At 33.2% G+C, this 18,792-nt stretch overlaps 4 protein-coding genes across 4 annotated transcripts; 2 read left to right on the top strand and 2 right to left on the bottom strand.

Moving 5' to 3' along the window:
* Nucleotides 1–201: 201 nt before the first annotated feature.
* LOC123899650 (protein CLMP1-like) lies at nucleotides 202–1,581 on the bottom strand. The gene has a single exon (XM_045950837.1). It carries the CDS (start codon nucleotides 1,579–1,581, stop codon nucleotides 202–204), a length of 1,380 nt encoding a protein of 459 aa, XP_045806793.1.
* Nucleotides 1,582–3,033: 1,452 nt separating this feature from the next.
* LOC123898935 (ubiquinol oxidase 4, chloroplastic/chromoplastic) lies at nucleotides 3,034–7,652 on the bottom strand. The gene is made up of 9 exons (XM_045949979.1): nucleotides 7,378–7,652; nucleotides 7,076–7,256; nucleotides 6,592–6,685; nucleotides 5,051–5,166; nucleotides 4,625–4,733; nucleotides 4,168–4,236; nucleotides 3,783–3,854; nucleotides 3,649–3,696; nucleotides 3,034–3,531 (listed from the first exon to the last, which is right to left on the bottom strand). The coding sequence occupies exons 1-9, from the start codon at nucleotides 7,482–7,484 to the stop codon at nucleotides 3,311–3,313; spliced, it is 1,017 nt and encodes a 338-aa protein (XP_045805935.1). The 5' UTR covers nucleotides 7,485–7,652; the 3' UTR covers nucleotides 3,034–3,310.
* A 4,654-nt stretch (nucleotides 7,653–12,306) lies between these two features.
* Nucleotides 12,307–16,004, top strand: LOC123898386. The gene is made up of 4 exons (XM_045949322.1): nucleotides 12,307–13,121; nucleotides 14,216–14,665; nucleotides 14,975–15,284; nucleotides 15,374–16,004. The coding sequence occupies exons 1-4, from the start codon at nucleotides 12,717–12,719 to the stop codon at nucleotides 15,505–15,507; spliced, it is 1,299 nt and encodes a 432-aa protein (XP_045805278.1). The 5' UTR covers nucleotides 12,307–12,716; the 3' UTR covers nucleotides 15,508–16,004.
* A 62-nt stretch (nucleotides 16,005–16,066) lies between these two features.
* On the top strand, nucleotides 16,067–18,674 carry LOC123898389 (RPM1-interacting protein 4-like). Its single transcript, XM_045949323.1, has 4 exons — nucleotides 16,067–16,817; nucleotides 17,490–17,963; nucleotides 18,099–18,305; nucleotides 18,464–18,674. The coding sequence occupies exons 1-4, from the start codon at nucleotides 16,812–16,814 to the stop codon at nucleotides 18,497–18,499; spliced, it is 723 nt and encodes a 240-aa protein (XP_045805279.1). The 5' UTR covers nucleotides 16,067–16,811; the 3' UTR covers nucleotides 18,500–18,674.
* The last annotated feature ends 118 nt before the right edge of the window (nucleotides 18,675–18,792 follow it).

The following is an 18,792-nucleotide window of genomic DNA, read 5'->3' as shown; positions in this document are numbered from 1 at the left end:
TTTCCAAAGTTGAATTCAACTGTAAAAATAATGTTCAGAAATATTCTTCTTATATTACCGACAATTCGTGTAAATTTCAAGCGAAAACAAACACAGAACTATCCAAAATTTTCAATTACTATTTGAAAAGAATCCAGATCATAACTTCATTTTGAGCTGAAATTTAGAAGGAAATTCTTTGTCCATGGACTTCATTGTTCTCTATTTCATCATTTTGATTACATTTGGTGTTCTTGATGATCCCTTTACTTCTCCATCCCCAGCATTTCCATTCGAGCAATGCTTGTTCAAAACCGTCGAAACATCAGCCTGAGAAGCTCCGGCACTCTTAAACCTCTCAACAGAAGCATCCAATTTTCTCTTCCAATCACTCATTCCGAGTTTAAACTCGACTTGAGATCTTTCAAACAACATATTCCCCCAAAAAAGATGAATCTGTGATCTCATCCCACTACTTCCTTGCTCGTCAAGTTTCTCTTCTTCCAACCTCTCCCACATATCGCTCGCAGCCCTCATCTTCTCCTCAGCACCATCAAAAAGCCGAAGTGTCTCTTTACCTAAATCGATCTTATTAGCCGTTGCATAAGACCAATGAAGCTTAGCCAATTCAAATTGTTGTTGTCCAATAGCCAATAATCCCTCATAAAAATCAGGTTTAATCACAACTGCTTGTTCGTACTTTTCTCGCGCTAAATAGTACTTTTCCTTAACAAAATCAAATTCTGATTCTTTCAATACCATAACCTCATTCTCATTCTCATCTAACCTAACAAACTTCCTAGCAGCACACATGTGAACATTTCCCCAATTGAAAAATGCCAAAGCTGCAACCTCTTGAAACTTAAATTCAGCTTTTTCAAACAAATCTAGAGCTTCATCACAAGTCACTATATCTTCAAGTGCTTCTGAACAAAACTCTGTCCCTAACTCGCGCAAATCACTAGATTCATTGGTACCGACATGCGAATTAAATAACCTCGCAAATTCATATAACCAATCATCCATCTCTTCCACTTTATTGCTTTCAGAAGTAGTGCCATCTTTTTCATCCAAAACACGATCTACACGTTTTGGTTTTTCGTTGTCTTTTTCTTCTTCTTTCAATAAAGGTGGTTCGTCTTCAGGGCTAACTTCAATGATATTTAGTTTCAAAACTCCAATTGAATCGTTTCTATCGACAGTAGATTCCGCGAATCTAAGTTCTTCTGTGGAGGTTATAGTCACCAAATCACCATCATTATCTTTGTACTTTATCAAAAATGAATTTAACAATGGAAATATTTTCTTTATTGTATCTCTCAATACTTTGAAGCTGCAATTCATCGGCGTGTGGGCTAGCCTTATGTCATTATCGTAAACAAGCTTCAATTGCCTTGACACGATCGTAACATGTTCGTTCTTGTTTTTGTTATAGGATTCATTTGATGGATCGGGCTTCAGCTTCGTCTTTGGCTCGAGAGGTGAACTTTTTTCGGGCGTTTTTGGGCTAGGGAGAGGTTCAAATGTGGTATTGGATGACGATGGGGAATTCGGTTGCGATCCAGCCTTACCTTTTCTTCTTCTACCTCCGGATTTCCTCATTTTGTTCAAGTTAGTTATCTCTTTCGATCGCTCAAACAAGCGTGCACATATAGTTAGAGATACATTTGATTGATTTATAAATAAAAGATGGAAATGGATATGTAAATCAAAATCAATGCTGGTGATGGCGTGTTTCCCAAGAAAGAGATGAATACATGCAAAAGAGAAACTTACATGGGACAAAGGGATGGTACCATACTACCATTGGATTTGGAGATCTCCTGTTTTCATGCTTTTTCCAGTGATAATATGGAGAAAATTGCAATTGATAGGATCATTTCTATATTTTTTTAGAAAATGGTGTTTTCATTTTCTATTGATTATTACTAATCCCTATCAGTTTTTTTAGGCAAAGAGAATATATATTGTTAATTTGACATTTTTATTTAGTATTTAAAAAATATTGTTATTTTTAACTTCAAATTTTATTTTATTTTCATCATTTCATGTTTTTTAATAAAGAAATATAGATTATAAAAAGTTAAAAAACACATACTTACAAAGAAAACCACAACCAAGTACCAACCTCAGAAAGTTTACGACAAAATTTGTGTAAAATTTATGTATAATTATAGAAGAATTTGTGTCCTGCCTTACAAACCAACCTATTGTTATGGATTCTTCACCAATGTTAAAAAAATGGGTAATAATTTTTTTGTGAGTGAACCATTATTTATTACCGTAGATATATTCATGTATTAATGTATGAAAAAAATCTACTCAATGAAATGAATCTTAAAAGGTTGTTGTTCTAAATATAGATTTTGTCTAATGTGCATAAGTAAAATAGTCTTATACAAACACATGTATCTCATTTGATCTAATGGCAACATTTATTGATCTAATGGTAGAAACTAACTTGTGTATGATGCAAGACTTGTCTCACTTGTGCACCATAGAAACGGCCCTAAATATAATACTATAACTTGTCCATTCAAAAACAGAGTAGCTACACTTACAATACAGTAGCATTCATTTCATTCTTAAACAGAGAACTATCAACATTATAAAAACCAACAGGTCAGCCATCAGCCGATCTGACTGGTTCAGCCCTAGCCGATTCAATTGGTCTCATATTAGAGATATCAAATTGATCTTCAATATTAGAATTGTTTCTGTAGAGAAGATGATGTCAACAACTAAACTCTAACAGGTTTAAATTAGCAAACTCAGCAAAAAAAAAAATCTTTTGATAGTAGTTTGAATTCTCTACAACAGTTAAAACACTGGTTTGGATCTTTAATCAAACAGATCTGGTCACAGCACTTGTGCAGCCACGATAGCGACGGGTGTTGAGGGCATTCAAAAATGATATACACTTATTAGAGCTTGAGTTTAGGTTAACCATTCGACAGAAACACTTTTTTTACATTGAATCATGAAAAAATATATAACATTCCCCTATTCGCGTACTTTAGGTAAAAGAAAAAAATAACTGATCTGTGCTAGAAGTTTCAAGAAAAAATGCTCTTTAAAAATATATTTACTTTTTGAAGTAAGTAAATACAAATATAGTCACTGTTGCTTTAATTTAAAGCATATACATAATCCAATAAAATTTGGGAAAAAAATGCTGTTACACCCTCACTTTGGAGGAATCTCATCCAAATTTCAACTATTTACTAACTCTAATCATTATTTCTATACCTTACTATAGAGGAATCTGCCTCGTATCCTTTTTGTTTTCTTCTATTTATGAATGAATGTATTATGCATCGTACTGGATATCTTACTTCGTTACCTTAGCTGGATTAGAAGTAACAGATTTCTTTATACAGTCAACAATTCCTTCACAATCTGTTTCAATTGTACAGACTGATTCATCGTCATCCTCTGCTTCTGCATATGAATGAGGCGACCGGAGGTTCCCGTGAGTTTGACAAGCCTTCATTGTCTTGCAATGTTCAGCTTCATCATCTCTGATGTTTACAAATACATCGTACAGATTCTCTATAGAGGATATAAAAATAATCAATGTGAGAAATTTTACTGCTTTAAAAAATTAAAAGCAATGGAGCAGACACGACAAATCCAGTAATGAATGTTGGACCAGGTGACAAGACGTACCTATAGTTGGCCTTCTAGTATTTGGAACTCTGGAGGTTTGAAATTCATCTGAAGAAAATGATATTGGAAGTGTGAAATTACAGATTTTGTGCCTCAAGTGGACATATCTAGGTCAAAAATAATTAAAAACTTACCAAATAAATACATGTCACCTCCCATATAGTAATTCACAGCAACCTCAGGAGCAGGCATTTTTTTCAATTCCTCTACAAAAAAATTATAAAGCCATGTTAGTTATTGAATCACCTAAAACAAAAACACAAGATAGTCTAAAACAAAACAACGAGTCTCTACACAGCTTGAATAATCTTGACTTTTCAATTATTCAGCCATACTTAAGCCTAACAGCTCACTCGAAACTAATTTTATACCAAATAAATCATGACTCAGGAGCAAGATAAGTAATGATTCAATGGATTTTTGGCCCACACTTAATTATGAAAACATAAAACCAAAACTATAAACCGTTAACATGTGCACTTAAAAATACATAGAAGAAAGGACAAACATCGAAAATACCTCCTTCTTCCTTGATAAATTTGTCGTAAGTTTCAAATGCATGACTCTCTACACATTCAGAAAAGTGATCTGCACTAGCAATGAATCATAAAAGACATATGAGAAATTGAAGCACCAGGCAGACAGGTATGGGCTAGAATGTGTAATACAGTCGGACATTATAATTTTGATGATTTAGCAAAAGCATTCTAGATCAGTTTGTTCCTTCTATAGATTGACTGGGTTGATAAGCTTTATTTTAGTCGTTTTAAGTTCATAATGCTTTAGCTAAATTGTTTTCTTCATTTTCTTTTTATCAATCATGTACATGCAACAGAGAATATATTTGGTCTCTTCAAAACTAATCATATGCATGAAACTTCGTATCACTAAATTTCCGTGGTAATCCAACCAACAAAATGAAAGATGTAGCAGGGATCATAAATAACAAAACAAAGATCAAGTACATAATACTTACATGCCATTCTTGGGCTTATTGCATACATTAAAGCTGTCATGAAATAATAAAATATTGCAATATGTTGAGCAAGGAACCGGTCAAACCACCAAGCATTCCCTCCAAGTTCCTGCAACCATAGACCCGCTTATTGCATACAATAAAGTATGTGATTTCATACTACAGAACTTGAGAAATACCACTGATTATTTCCCTAAACTAAAATCTGAACGTAGTTAGGGAAAGATATCCCTCAATTTTCGTCTACATTCAGTGAAGTCTTATAAATTTATAATTCAACCCGCGTTCATTCACATTATTTTTAATTACCGACCCTACAAAAACAAATCTCATGGACAGACAACTACTAAGATTTTCTGGGATGACATCTTTTGAGGACTAACCAACAAGATATCAGTGGCATTAAAGGAAAAACGTTGATCTTACTTCCATGATAAGCAAATGATGCATTTCGTTCCAGCTCTCGGCAAAATGCACTTTCAGATAGTCCGCCCGTCTCCACCAGCCAAAACTCTCATACATGTGGAGAATTGACATAAAAGCTGCCACATAAATATAACAAAAGTTAATACTTAATGCTGAAAAGTTGCAATCACATTGCACAGTGACTGCCTACATTTACAAGTACATTAAATAAATAAATGACTATAATTCTAAATTAGTGTAGTAATTTTCATGTACAGCTAAGGAATTTCAAGTTCCCTATATTATGATGAAATTTAGAAGAAAACTATCAGCTGGTATACAACAGGTCTGTTCTTTTTGGATTAAAAAGAAAAAAGATTGTCAACTCAGTAGTGTATATAAACTCTTGAAATCTCCGTAAACTCGACTGGACAATTCATCAGAGTTTTTAATACATAAATAATGTAAAGTATCATAGAATATAAATAAAACTCACTATGTGCGCATAGTAAATGTTCAACATTAACTTAGTAATAAAGAAAACCACAGTCACAAAATATAAACATAGCATCATGATTCAAAATTGATGCGAAAATTCACAAATCACAATATATGTTCACAAATTAATCAACACGTAAAAGGAGCATACAAAGTTCAAAAATCAAAATTGACATACAAATTGACAAGGCTCGAACTTACTAGAGTTAAAATTGTGGAACTAAGTTCCCCGCATTGGAAATGGATTTAGCGCGGTGGAGATAGATTTCAGCTCATTAGGGTTGAATTCGTTCACCTTGTTGACTTGTTGGATTCATTGCAAACTTGCAACAATGGATTTGTTCATGTTTTGGTTCATGACTGTTAGGAACCCAACAATTGGATTCCAAAGAGAGATTGCTTTTGTAAAGAAATAGGAATGAATAGGAGAGAAATCTCTCCTCCAAGAGTTCCCAATTCCCTTTCACAATAGAGTTACTACTCTATTCACAAATGTTTACAATGATCAATAATAATCAACTCCACATTTTATTCTCCTATTTATATTTTATACTAATGGCCCTATAACTAACTTCTATAACAACTCTTAACTACTTTAACCAATATATACTATTCTATATCCTAACGATGACTTTGTTTGTGTTGGGAGCTATGAGAATGAAACCGAATAACGCGTCGTTCATCTCCTTTGCACATGGGACATTACATAAATCTACGGAGTCGAGGTCTACAACTTTGAGGTTAATGTTTTTGTGCACTACAAAGCTTTCTGTTGCAATTTGAGCAACCCTTCACCATTGTAAATTTAGGCAGGTATGGAGAAAAATAATCATTATGTTACAGACTCATTCAATTGTTCTCAAACTCACAATTCAACACATACAAATCTATTTGGGTTTACACAAAAACAATTTTTTTAAGCAAGTTAACACAATTTCATTTTGATGTCCATAGTCATAACTCATAAACTCATACAAATTCTGAGTTAACACAAACAATTCTACACAGAGTTTAACACATTAATAATTCAAAGCCATAAGTATTAAAAATATAGTAGCACTTACCAAAATAAGGGACCCTAGCAATAGTTTCAAGCACAAAAAACCTTGCATAATTTCTATCACGGTACAAAGCATCAAGTATCTTTATGACAGAGTCCTGAAATTAACAATTAAAGCTGAAAATGAGCAATACTCCTAATAAACAACAAATTGAGATCCTTCTTGTATAATCAATTATGGAAAAATGATAAAATTCTATGAAGCATAGAGACTCCTCAGGTGTGCCAGACACCAATACAATACAGACACATATAATTACATTCAATTATGTTATTCTCTTAATTTCAGGTGTCGGTGTTTTATAGTGGTAAATTGAATATCAGATTGTCTCTTTAAGCTAGTTCAGTTGGTAGGGACATCAGCATATATTATATAGGAACCGAGGTTCGAACCTCGGACATCCACTTATTCACTGGAATTTCTAGTCACTAGGCTACCAGAACAAAAACAAAATTGAATATCAGATTAAAACAAACAAAACAATTACCGTGAGAAAGATATTGACTGATTGTTCAACCTTGATAACCCTTTTTTCCCAAGCACTAGGAGATGGAGTATTATCATTACTTGAATTCCCATTAACTGAATCCAAAGGAGAGGTTTTGGAAGGGAAAGTGTCTTGTAGAATAACTTTCTCTTCTTTATCTTGTAATACAGATGCACGAATCCTGAAAAGAAAAAAAAATGAACACATTAAGTAGAATCGATAAAAAGAAAAAGTTCCCGCGGCCGCGGCCAGAGAGAGGTAAGTAAAGTCTGACTAAAAATTGTTCCGAGATTGTTACAAACCTGGAAAGTGGTGGACGAAATGAAAGAGGACGAAGGAATTGAGATGGTGATTTGTTAAGAGGGGTGGTTAGAAAGAGAGAAGAAGAGAACATCGCCGTCGCCGCCATGGTGGTGAGTATTGTTGGAGTCGTCGGATATTATTTAAGTGGAAACGACAGAGGCAACGTTAGTTAGTTGTGTCGTTTGGCGGGTTTTTATTATAGTTGGGATTCCGGCGAGTAGAGTCAGTTTTAACGCGTAGGCATATTCTGTGTGATTAAAGGGTCCGGCACGGTAGTAGTAGATTTTTAGGAGAAAGATATTTCTGTGTGATTATGACTTAAATAATAAAAATAAAATAGATAAAATTATAAAAAGGTCTCTTGCTTAATTTAAAAAGTTTCTCTCAACCATTTTTAAAATGTTTCTCATTAATTTAAGACTATTAATAATATAGAAATAATAGTCTTAAATGTTAGTAAGACGCATTTTATAAAGAATATAATTTTTATCGAGGAGTGATCCGTTGACTCTAGGAGTAAGTTTTCATTGACTTACTCCGCTTAATAACTCGATATTGACATTATATTTTTTCAACTGTTGAATTCAACGATCTCATTGAGTAGCTCAACTCCACAAGTTTTTATAAAAATCCAAAACCGTTTGATACTTTTTCTGATAACTTCAATTGAACGTACAACAAACTTTTAAAAAAATCATTGAATTTCAATAGTCTGAATACATAACTACATTTTTTGAATTTTTATAAAAATTTGTGGAATTTATCTACTCAATGAGATCGTTGAATTCAACGGTTGGATTGAAGAAATATAATGTCGATATCGAGTTATTAAGCGGAGTAAGTCAATAAAGACTTACTCCTGAAGTCAACGGATCCCTCCTCATTTTTATTTATTAATAACTTAAATTGGAAATAATTCCATGATATGGTTACAAGAGATTTGAGAATTTTCTTTTCATGAAGAATATGATTGATGGATTTTGCAAGCACAATTCATGAATGTGTTTGGATGAAGTAATTAAAAGTTTTAGAGGATTTAAAATTTTAAATAATTTAAGTTATTGTATTTGAATTACCTTCATTTTCAAATGTATGTGTTTGGATATAGTAATAGAAGATTTTATTGTGAACATTTCAGGCCACTTTTATAAATGTGAAAAAGTTTTGGATTAAATATAGAATTTCAAAATAGAGACCAATTTGCAATTATAAAAAATTTAAAGGATCTATTTGAAAAACATTAGGTACCAATTTGCAATTTAAAAAAAAATATTGGTCAATTTGTAATTTTTAAAAAAATTGAAACATATTAGAGGAAGAAATTTCAAATTCCTAACTTTTTGGTGTCCTTAGAAATTTCTTAAATTTAACTTGGACAAAATATTTTATAAATTTTCATCATTTTAAAAAAATTTCAAATTAATCATCAAAACAATAAAATTTTGACAAAATAATTTAAATTTCCTCAAAACATTTCTCCATCCAAACACACTCGGTCAACTCTCTTAAATAAATCGAATTCCCTCAAAACATTTTCCCCTCCAAGCGAATTATAGTAAGCAAAAATTGACTATTTTAAAGAAAATTTGCACAACTTCCAATTACTTCACATTGTAGAAAGCTTATTTGCTAAGTGAATCATAATTTAGTTAAGCGAAATTCCACTTACTTAGTTAACTCTCTCAAAAAAGTCGATATGGGGATCTTCTCAATTGAAAGATCTCCTCCTACATATCGATAATAATGATTTTTTACGTTATTTAGTTTTAATTTTATAGAGAAAACTAAAACATCTGAGAAATTAAAATGAAAATTTTCCATTATATAAGATCCCTATTTGGTTTGATAAAAAAAGGGCATCACAGCTAGGCGGCACGATGCCCCAAATCTTTTTGTGTTTTTCGGGTTTCTTTGGATAAATCTAAAAGGATCGCTACAGAATTTTTGGATTAACATTCCATCGTCATTGAGGATTCTCATAAATGACCTTTTTAGAATGGCAAAACAATTTTTCAACATTTTCTAGTTATTCCTAATATAAATTATCAAGAAAAGTCTAACTAATTTCATTGAAGCACTTAAACGCCATTTAAAAAATGAACACATGTTAAATTGCCTCGCTTTTTACTTGACTTTTTATATTATAAAAGGTCATAGATTATTATCTTATCAGAAGGATTTTGGCCGGCGGACGCCTCTTCACACAGGGGAGAGAGATTGTACCTACAAACACTCTGACGCTAACTCAGTATTTGCGTGAAGTGAAAGGTTTTTCAGAGTAAGAGTAAGATTACTTCAGATGTGGAGCCAAGACCATTAATATGAGGCGGGTCTTGTGGCTTCGACGTTAATAGGCATGACAATAAAGCTCATATCTGCGGGTACCCACCCAAATCATACCCGCTTTGACGGGAAAAACTCGAGTTGACTGGGTTTGGGTTCGGGTTTGGGTTTTCCCCGATTTCAAAAGATGAGTTTGGGCGGGTAATGGGTACATTGATACTCACCCCGAACCCGCCCCGCTTATACTAAAAATTAGATTTCACATCTTTTAAATTAGAAACGCTTAAACAATCTCTTAAATTACATTCATATATTTATTTTTTATTTTAATTTGAGTATTTTCTCTATTTTTTTTTTATTTAAAAAAATATTGTTGAGAGAAAATAATTCTGGACATTTAATTTTTTTTTAATAAAAAAATACTAAAATATAATCTAAATTCATGTGGAAAGAGGCGTAATGGAGATACCTGAATCCCGGTGGGGATACCTGATCCCCGTTGGGTATGGGTTTGTGGTTATCATTTTTATCCCCGCTTGAATTTGGGATGAGTTTGGGGAAACCCGAACTTTATGGGTTTGGGTTTGGGGAGGGCAAAACTCGTCCCCGCCCCGCCTCATTGTCATGCCTAGACGTTAATGGTTATCAGAATAACAACTGAAAAACCATGATTGACAGTAAATGTCAATCAGTCTGATATATTTATGACCGATGAGCAGGAATGTGTGACCTTGGACCATCGAAAATATTGGGTCAAGCTCGACGAAAAAATGGGCAGAAGTCGACGTCGAGTTGGGCTTAGGCGCCTAGTACAAAGCATGCTACATCATCTATTAAGGATTTGATTAATGAAATTTAATCCCAACATTTGTATCTCTTTGTTATTTTGTAATTCTTTTACCGCTTTTATCGTAATTTTATAAAACAAAATTAGACCATTAAGATATGATAACTCAGATATTTACTTTGCATACTTCATCATTAGACCATTAAGATGTAACCGCCTTAAACACACGTTTGAATAATTATCGATAATTAATCATAGCCAATAAAACAATAATGTTTGTCTGTGTGCTTAATTAAGTCCAAAATTCATATCAGAGATTTCAAGAGTTGATGTATTCATATCTAAACTAATCTAAATTAAAACCGCAATTCATTTTGAAAAATTCGAAAATCGTACAAAATTGAATATTAATATTTGTGTTTAAATGTTTTTTGTGAAAATCACTTGGGTTAGATTTCAAATTCCTTTTTCAAAATCAATCAAAACTATACATAATTTTTTTTAATGATCCACATCTACACGATCACTGATATCATCCCATATAATCTGAAATATAAAATTGAAGAAGAAGCTAATATATGAACGCCTCGTGAATCAAAAAGACACAGGGCACTTGGCATTCACGAAGGGTCTTCCTAAAGAACCAATCAACTATATTATTCAGCATTAAAAGCTAGCAACCAATATTGGCCACGTAAATTTTTTAAAAGAATAGTATTGCTCACGTAATATTTGGTATAGTTGAACTAATTATATCATAGAATTGAATTATTATTCATTATTCACAAACAAGTGGTTGTAAAAAAATGTTTGTATTTTTATTTTTTTTGTTAACAAGTTTATTTATTTTCTGATCATTGATGGAGATGAGTGTGTATTGAATATACTCAGATTGAAGAACACAACCCGCCAAAATTGGCACTGGTGAGTTGTCGATAGCTCTGATTTTATTTTACAGACCAAAACCGGAGAAACCTCCAGCTGTATAGACCACTCACTTCACGCGGTTGCCCCTCCTTTCTAGCCATTTTAGTTTTAATCAGACAAAATAAAAGGGTTATTAAGGGCATCTTTGAAGCTTTTATAAAAAGTTTCTTTGTAAAAAAATTTTACATGAAATTATTTAATACTATACGAATCTATTTTAGAAAAATTTATAACAAACAGGTCTTAAAACTACCGAATAGAAGAATCAGGTTTACCTTCGAGTAAATAATTTTGACATTAAGCTAGGATTTAATGACTTCTCGTCAATTTTTCCAGAAACAAATGTGTAGACTTCTAGCCAATTCTTCTAAAACAAATTTAAAGTGTATTTTATTGAAAAGTTGATTTCTAGTGAATTGATTTTGATCGTACCTGGATCAGAGATGATCTCGCTGGTGGTGCTCTTCTTTCGTTTTCAGTGAATCGTAGGAGGTTTTATACCTGCAGACACTCAGTGAATGGGCGAAGAGAAGATTTTAAGAATGAGTAGAATGTACTTGACTCCTCTGCATGAGAGGAGTATATATAACCTCCAACGCTGTGCCAAAACACTTGATTGACTAGCAAATCAATATCATTAAGTGGCTGTCGAAAAACGACTACAAAGCCATGATGAACAATAAATACTCATTATTTTGATGTCAGATGTTACGATATGCTGATATGTTATCTATTGATCTGGTGATGCGATCCATTTAAAGAATTGACTTCTCTTAATAAATATTTTTTTATATGCGGTTAAAAATCGAACTAATAATCACATTAAGAAATTCAACTATTTACCTACCACTTTTCTCAATCTATGTTGGACCATATTTCAATTTCAGCTAGAACTAATTCCCATTTTCAACTTTTTCTTTTTCCCTTTCGTCAAATTCAATTCAAATTTGGATCAGAGTTCATAGCGTCAAAAACAAATCTTCATATAGTCAACTTGACAGATATCCGATTATAGACGTGGCAAACGGTGATTAATTAAAATCACCGTGACAACCATAATCATTAAACTAATATCACATTATTTCTACTAACATTATAAAAAGTGTTGTCGTGTCATTCGTGCCAACCATCAATCAAAAACTTTGCTACAACAATTTTTTGCTACAATTTTAAAACACAAAAAACAACACCTGCATTTACATCTAGATCCCAATACTTTAGTTAGATGCATAATTTATTTATTTTTATGCATCTACAACATTAGATTAGTAATCAAATATTCACATCAAATAAAACCTATAGTTTTATTCCTCACATAAAACATTTTGAAATATTGAAACTATGGAAGAAGAAAGAGAGACTAGTTTTTTATCAATGGGCAAAGAAAATTCTGGATTATATCAAGATGGAACAGAATTGAGAAGATTTAGAGCATATCTAAGATGGGTATACGTGGACCAATCAAATTTAAGCAAAGCTGGAATATCATGGTCTGTGTTTTTTACATTGGCTTACGTTGTACCAATTCTATCACACTTTCTTCTTGATTGTTCAACAACGTGTGATGCTGATCATGGTAGACCGTACCATATTCCTGTTCAGATTTCTTTATCTGTTATTGCTACTTTGTCTTTTATTAGTCTCTCTCAATGGGATCGTAAATATGGTTTTAGTAGGTTTCTTTTTCTTGATAAACTTACTGATGAAAGTCTCAAGATTCAACGTGGTTATGCTCATCAAATGAAGGTTTGTGTTTGTGTTTTTTTGTTATATTTGATGTTTTTTTTTGTATGAATTGTATGAATTTTTTGTGTTAATCATTGGTTGTCGGGGAAGGGTGGGAGAAGGTAAGTAAAATCTGATCAATAATTGTTTCTGGCATGAATTGAATTCAGGTTCTTCTGAATGATTCGTCTTTAGGAGAAGCAACAATCACTTGCATCGAATTATTTGATTACTTGTGATTCAATTTTGTTGTATGCATAGAAATAAATGAGATGAACGATGAATTTTGTCATGCATGCTTCGTGTTTGTCTTATTTCTTCTTTGTCTATTTGATGAATAAGTTATTGGAAATATGAGAAATATTGCCACAATATGACGTTTCTGCGGAAATTGGAAAAGAAAATAATAGTAATCGTGTTGATTATATGGTTAATTATATTTATTTTTTTGCTTAAGAGAAAAGAAACAAACAGTTGGTTGAGTCTGGCGGAAGAGATTAATCTCTCGATGGATTGCGATTTGAATCTCTACCACAGAGGCGTCGCATTTCATGTCTGACGACTCCTGGATGTTGGTTCAGATATGCAGAGTTTCATAGGTTCACCAAAAAAGAGAGATGATATGTGCTAGGAAAAAAGTTTTTTTCTTTTGGGTAAACCGGGTATCCTCTGCCCAAAACTGATCCCTTGAGCCAAGTAAGACTATAGTGGGCGGCAAAACTCTCATTCATGAGTTTAACACTATTGCATATATTTTTTCATGGCTGGATTTGAACACCAAAACCCCTGGTTAAGTTGGAAGAGACCCAAACAATCTCGTCCAAGTGCTATTGGGTAGGAACGGAGAATTGAGTTCCGTTGGTTACAAAATATGCACTTGAAAAAGAGAACACAATATTGATCATTCTGCAATTGTAGTTCTAAATTCTGATATATTTTCTTTCCATTCTCTTATTGTTAGGAGTTGTAATAGTTATTATATGGTCAATATTCAGTTATTTTGCTTTTTTTGGGGTTAAAGAACATCATTTAACAAGATACACCACTTTATCTGAAATAGAAAATCATAACTTAAATCTCTTGTTGAACAAAATACATTTGTTTCTATTATGCAGAGAACAATGAAGCTCATCTTGCTTTGGGGACTTCCCTGTTTCATAGCTGAATGTGTCTACAAGATATGGTGGTATGTCTCAGGATCATCCCAAATACCATATTATGGTAATATATATGTGAGCAGCATCATTATGTGCACATTAGAGCTATGTTCTTGGCTTTATAGAACCTCAATTTTCTTCTTAGTATGTGTCCTCTTTCGACTCATTGGCTACCTTCAAATACAAAGACTGGATGAATTTGCTCCTGTTTTTCAAAGAGAGACTGAGGTAGGCTCAATCTTGTTGGAGCATCTGAAAATAAGAAGAAATCTACGCATCATTAGCCATCGTTTTCGAGCTTTCATTTTGTCTTCTCTCCTTTTGGTGACAGCAAGCCAGCTCATTTTTCTTCTTATGGTTATAAAACCACATGCCGATGTTGATGTCCTCAGGGGTGGAGAGCTCGGGGTAATGCTTATTTCCTTTAAGAAAAGTCTAGTTTGAAATGAGTCAATGGTCATTTCGGTCCTAAAATTGTAAGGGTTGAGCAATTTAGTCCCTCAGATTTTCGAAGTAGCAAATCAATCCCTTGAATTAAAGAGCGTCAATCAATTTAGTCATTCCTCCAAAATATCTCGTTCAACTTAAGGGACTAAATTTGCATTTCGTAAATTTGGAGGACTAAATGGACCGACCCTTACAACTTCAATGATTAAAAAGCTGATTTACACGCTAGAAATATATTTTAATAGGTTGTGTGCTCTCAATGTTTTGCAGTTAGTCTCCATCACTCTTGTTAGTGGACTATACATACTCTTACGAAGTGCGACGAAGATCACACATAAAGCACAATCTATCACAGGACTTGCTGCTAAGTGGCATATATGTGCCACGGTAAACTCCTTTGACAACATTGATGGTGAGACACCTGTGGCACATGAAGCTTCAGCACAAGCTATGGCTGCCAATATTAGTTGGGGAACGTCGTCGGACGATGAACTAGGAGATGAAGAGGATGAATTGAATAACACCAAAATGCTTCCAATTTACACACGTACTATCTCTTTCCATAAGAGACAGGCTTTAGGTATATATGAATTCATTACTTGTATTCTTTTATATCAAAACATTAATCAAATTTTGCTTTGTACTGAATTACTTGCTTTTTTAATGCAGTGACATATATGGAGAACAATAGAGCAGGAATCACAGTTTATGGATTCATGCTTGACAGAACTTGGCTTCACTCCATTTTTGGTATTCAATTGGCTCTTTGCCTTTGGCTACTTAACAAGACCGTCGGTATCTAGAGACAGAAACGAACTGCAATGGTCCTCTCCTCCTAGTCCTACCTTGTGCAATGTGCAGTACATATTTTGAATTTCCATCTTTTCGTTGAATCTCATAGCTCTGGTTATGACATTCAAAATGTAAATGATGTGCATTTGATGTGCATAGTTTTGAGACAGTTGTAAATGTGTCCATGTCTCCTACTCGGCGAGGAATATCTTCATATCAGATGACAGTATGAGTATGACACACAAGACAAGCATGTTGAAGTGAAGAGCTGCCAATAAGCGTTTGCTGCTACATATACACGGCTGAAACCTCGCTGAAAATAAGAAGTTTATGATCTTGTCAGTCTAGTGCTTTTCAAATGTTTTATACTATAAATTAAGTATCCTTGCATTTGTATGCATGTTTGTGAGCAAATTGTAATGGTAAATATAAATGTTTTTCATTTAAAATTTATATATCTTTCAGCATAAAATATTCTTAAAGAATTTGACAGCTTCCTCTTCCAAAATATCTGGATCACTGCAGCACCATGCTGCTGAATGCAACTTATCAGCCTTTTAGCTATTATATATCAACTAACTTATGACTTATTTTCTTCAAAGAGAACCTTAGTGTATTGTGTCCAATAAAAATGTACTCTAACAATAAATATACCACTCAGTAGGATAAGATAATATGATAGATCTGTTAAGATAGTGTTTGGTGCATATTTAAAGTAGTAAGAATCATATAAAAGGTACAAAAAGTGGTATATTATAGTTTCATAGAAAAACAGTAGAACTGAATTTTAGGCAATATAAGACAATAACACATAGTGTTGGAAAAAGTGTGGCGTGGAGATTATGTTTCTATTGAAATATTTAACATTATAAATAGGAAAATGCTTAACAAATGCCCCAGGCCCTGTTTAGCATGACCAAAATATACTAACAATATATTTCTGCGTGGAGCCACAAGAAAGCCTCTTGAATTTTTGGAAATAGGATCCTGACAAGGAGAATTTGTTGCAGAGAACAGAACAAAAATCCTGTCATGACAGCAGCATATCCCTTTCCTACCTTTCTATATGCAAACTAGAAGAAAGCTTGTTTTGGCATTCCACAAGCTTAGTAATTACCAATTAATTATTTTTTTTTTGCTCATTCATAGCTCAGTTCTACTGTCTGAACTATAAAAAAATTTGTTCTAGCAGAAAATCTCAAACCATATAGAGGAATATCTTAAGCCAACATCTAATATCAGGAGCACAGATAGAGGCCAAAGATCCTGTGTCCTGGACCTTGATTCTCTACCATAAGAAACTATTCTATTAGTTATGTCGGTAAGTTTTCGCACACCAACATCTTATTACAAGGAATCAAACATGAAATTTGGTTTCAAGTTGGATTATTATTAGTCATAAAATTTTATGGTTAATCATTTTATATATATGATGGTATCATATTGGGTTCGTAAATTAAAGCATCCATATCATAGCTTAGTGAGAGCATGTGCCCTATGATGGTCTTGGCAGGCCTATTCGTTTTTAGGGTTACGACTAGGAGGGTTGGGGTGTGGGGGAAAAAGCTCCCACGGTATGATTCAAGGGTAATCAAACTTTGTCCTCCATATCCTTAACTCATTGCATAATAGAAAACTACAACAATCACTCTGCTGTCGGATATGGAGAACACAGTTGACCGAACTTTGTGATCAATTGTTGTATACTTGTGCATTAATTTATGTGTTTGCTTTAGAATCTGATTTGCTATTCTAAGTCATATTAGGCTCAGATATTTTTTGTTTGCCAGCATTCAGCTTGTTGGCCTTCAAGTTGGATGGCAAATCAACCAATTCTATTTATTTTCAGAGAATTGTTTTTCCCGAAGAATTGGTTTTTGCTACATAGAAAGGTTTAGCGGCGCAACTCATTCATTGTGTAGCTTGTTAAAATAAGCTGATATATCAAATATCATGTTTAACAAATCTTTCTCCAATGACTCATTGTTAGCAGCGTTCTCACGTTCCAAAGTTTGGCAATTGGGAAGCAGACAACATTCCATACAGTGCATGTTTCGAGAGTGCACGCAGAGAAAAAGCCGGGTTCATGATGAATCCAAACGATCCAATGGAAAATCCAGAAGCCTTCAATAAAGTTGGCAAAAATGTAAATGAAGATGAAGTGAAATCATCTCATACTTACTCTCACAAAGCAAGTTCAAGTTCAACGGAGAAAGGAAGCCATGAATTACTGAAAAACAATTCTACACGCCATTTGCAACGCCGCAGAAGTAGGGAAAGTAAAGATAGCTTCAAATCAGAGTTTGGAAATGAAAAAAGCAATGTTGATCATCGCTCTGTCATCAACAAAACTTCACAATCAGATCACAAAAGGAGTGTGTCCAAAGGAGGTAGTGGTAACATTGGTAGCTTCTCTTCAAATCATAGTAGACACGGGAATCGAAGCAATTCCTTTAATAACTATGTGGTAATATTCCTTATATATATGATCTTATAATGTTTCGAATTTAATTCATATACACACAATTGGTGGAAATATTTTTATAATGTTGTCGAGTGAATCATAACCGTCAGATTATTAAAAACACGTTTGACTTGACAGGAACATAAGGCAACACCGATACCTGAATTTGGTAAATGGGATGTCAAAGACCCTAAATCAGGAGAGGGTTATACTGTTATGTTCAGCAAAATAAAAGAAGAAAGAAAAATCGTGGCAAGCCGCATTACCGATATAAGGACTCCACCACATAACAATGGTTCAAATATTAAGAATCAATATGATGAATCTTCTTTCAGTTTATCTAAGGTGAATGATGCTTAGTTGCTTACTATTACTTCATATTTATTGTTGTCCATAAATTCATCTAAGTATGTGTATTTTTAAAATCTCTAATAAAGCATTGTGTATTTTTAAAATATGTAATTCCAAACTAATGATATGAATATGGTAATAATTTGGTGCAGTATTGTTGCTGTTTGTCTCCAAGGGAAAACAAATGACCATGGATTTGCTGTTTACTGAGTGTTGCTCACAACAGGCCACAAGAGACTTGAATTTAGAATCTTATATAAATATTTTGTGACTATGTTTTCTCTGTATACAATTGAAGATTGTCTTCTAGCTTTGTAGCATCTATACTGTATGTTTATTTTACAATGGTTATGTAATTATAAAACTTTTGTCAACAAAAAAATGTAGTTATAAATTTATGTTCATTTATTTTTTGATGAAACTGAGATTCATTTATAAATTTTGCAAAAGTGGTATATACAAGTTTTTGTCATTGCATCAA

This window comes from Trifolium pratense, linkage group LG7 (assembly GCF_020283565.1).
Source record: "Trifolium pratense cultivar HEN17-A07 linkage group LG7, ARS_RC_1.1, whole genome shotgun sequence".
In the NCBI taxonomy this organism is placed as follows: domain Eukaryota; kingdom Viridiplantae; phylum Streptophyta; class Magnoliopsida; order Fabales; family Fabaceae; genus Trifolium; species Trifolium pratense.
Note: the sequence above shows the minus strand (reverse complement) of the source record. Positions and strands in the feature narration are given on the sequence as shown.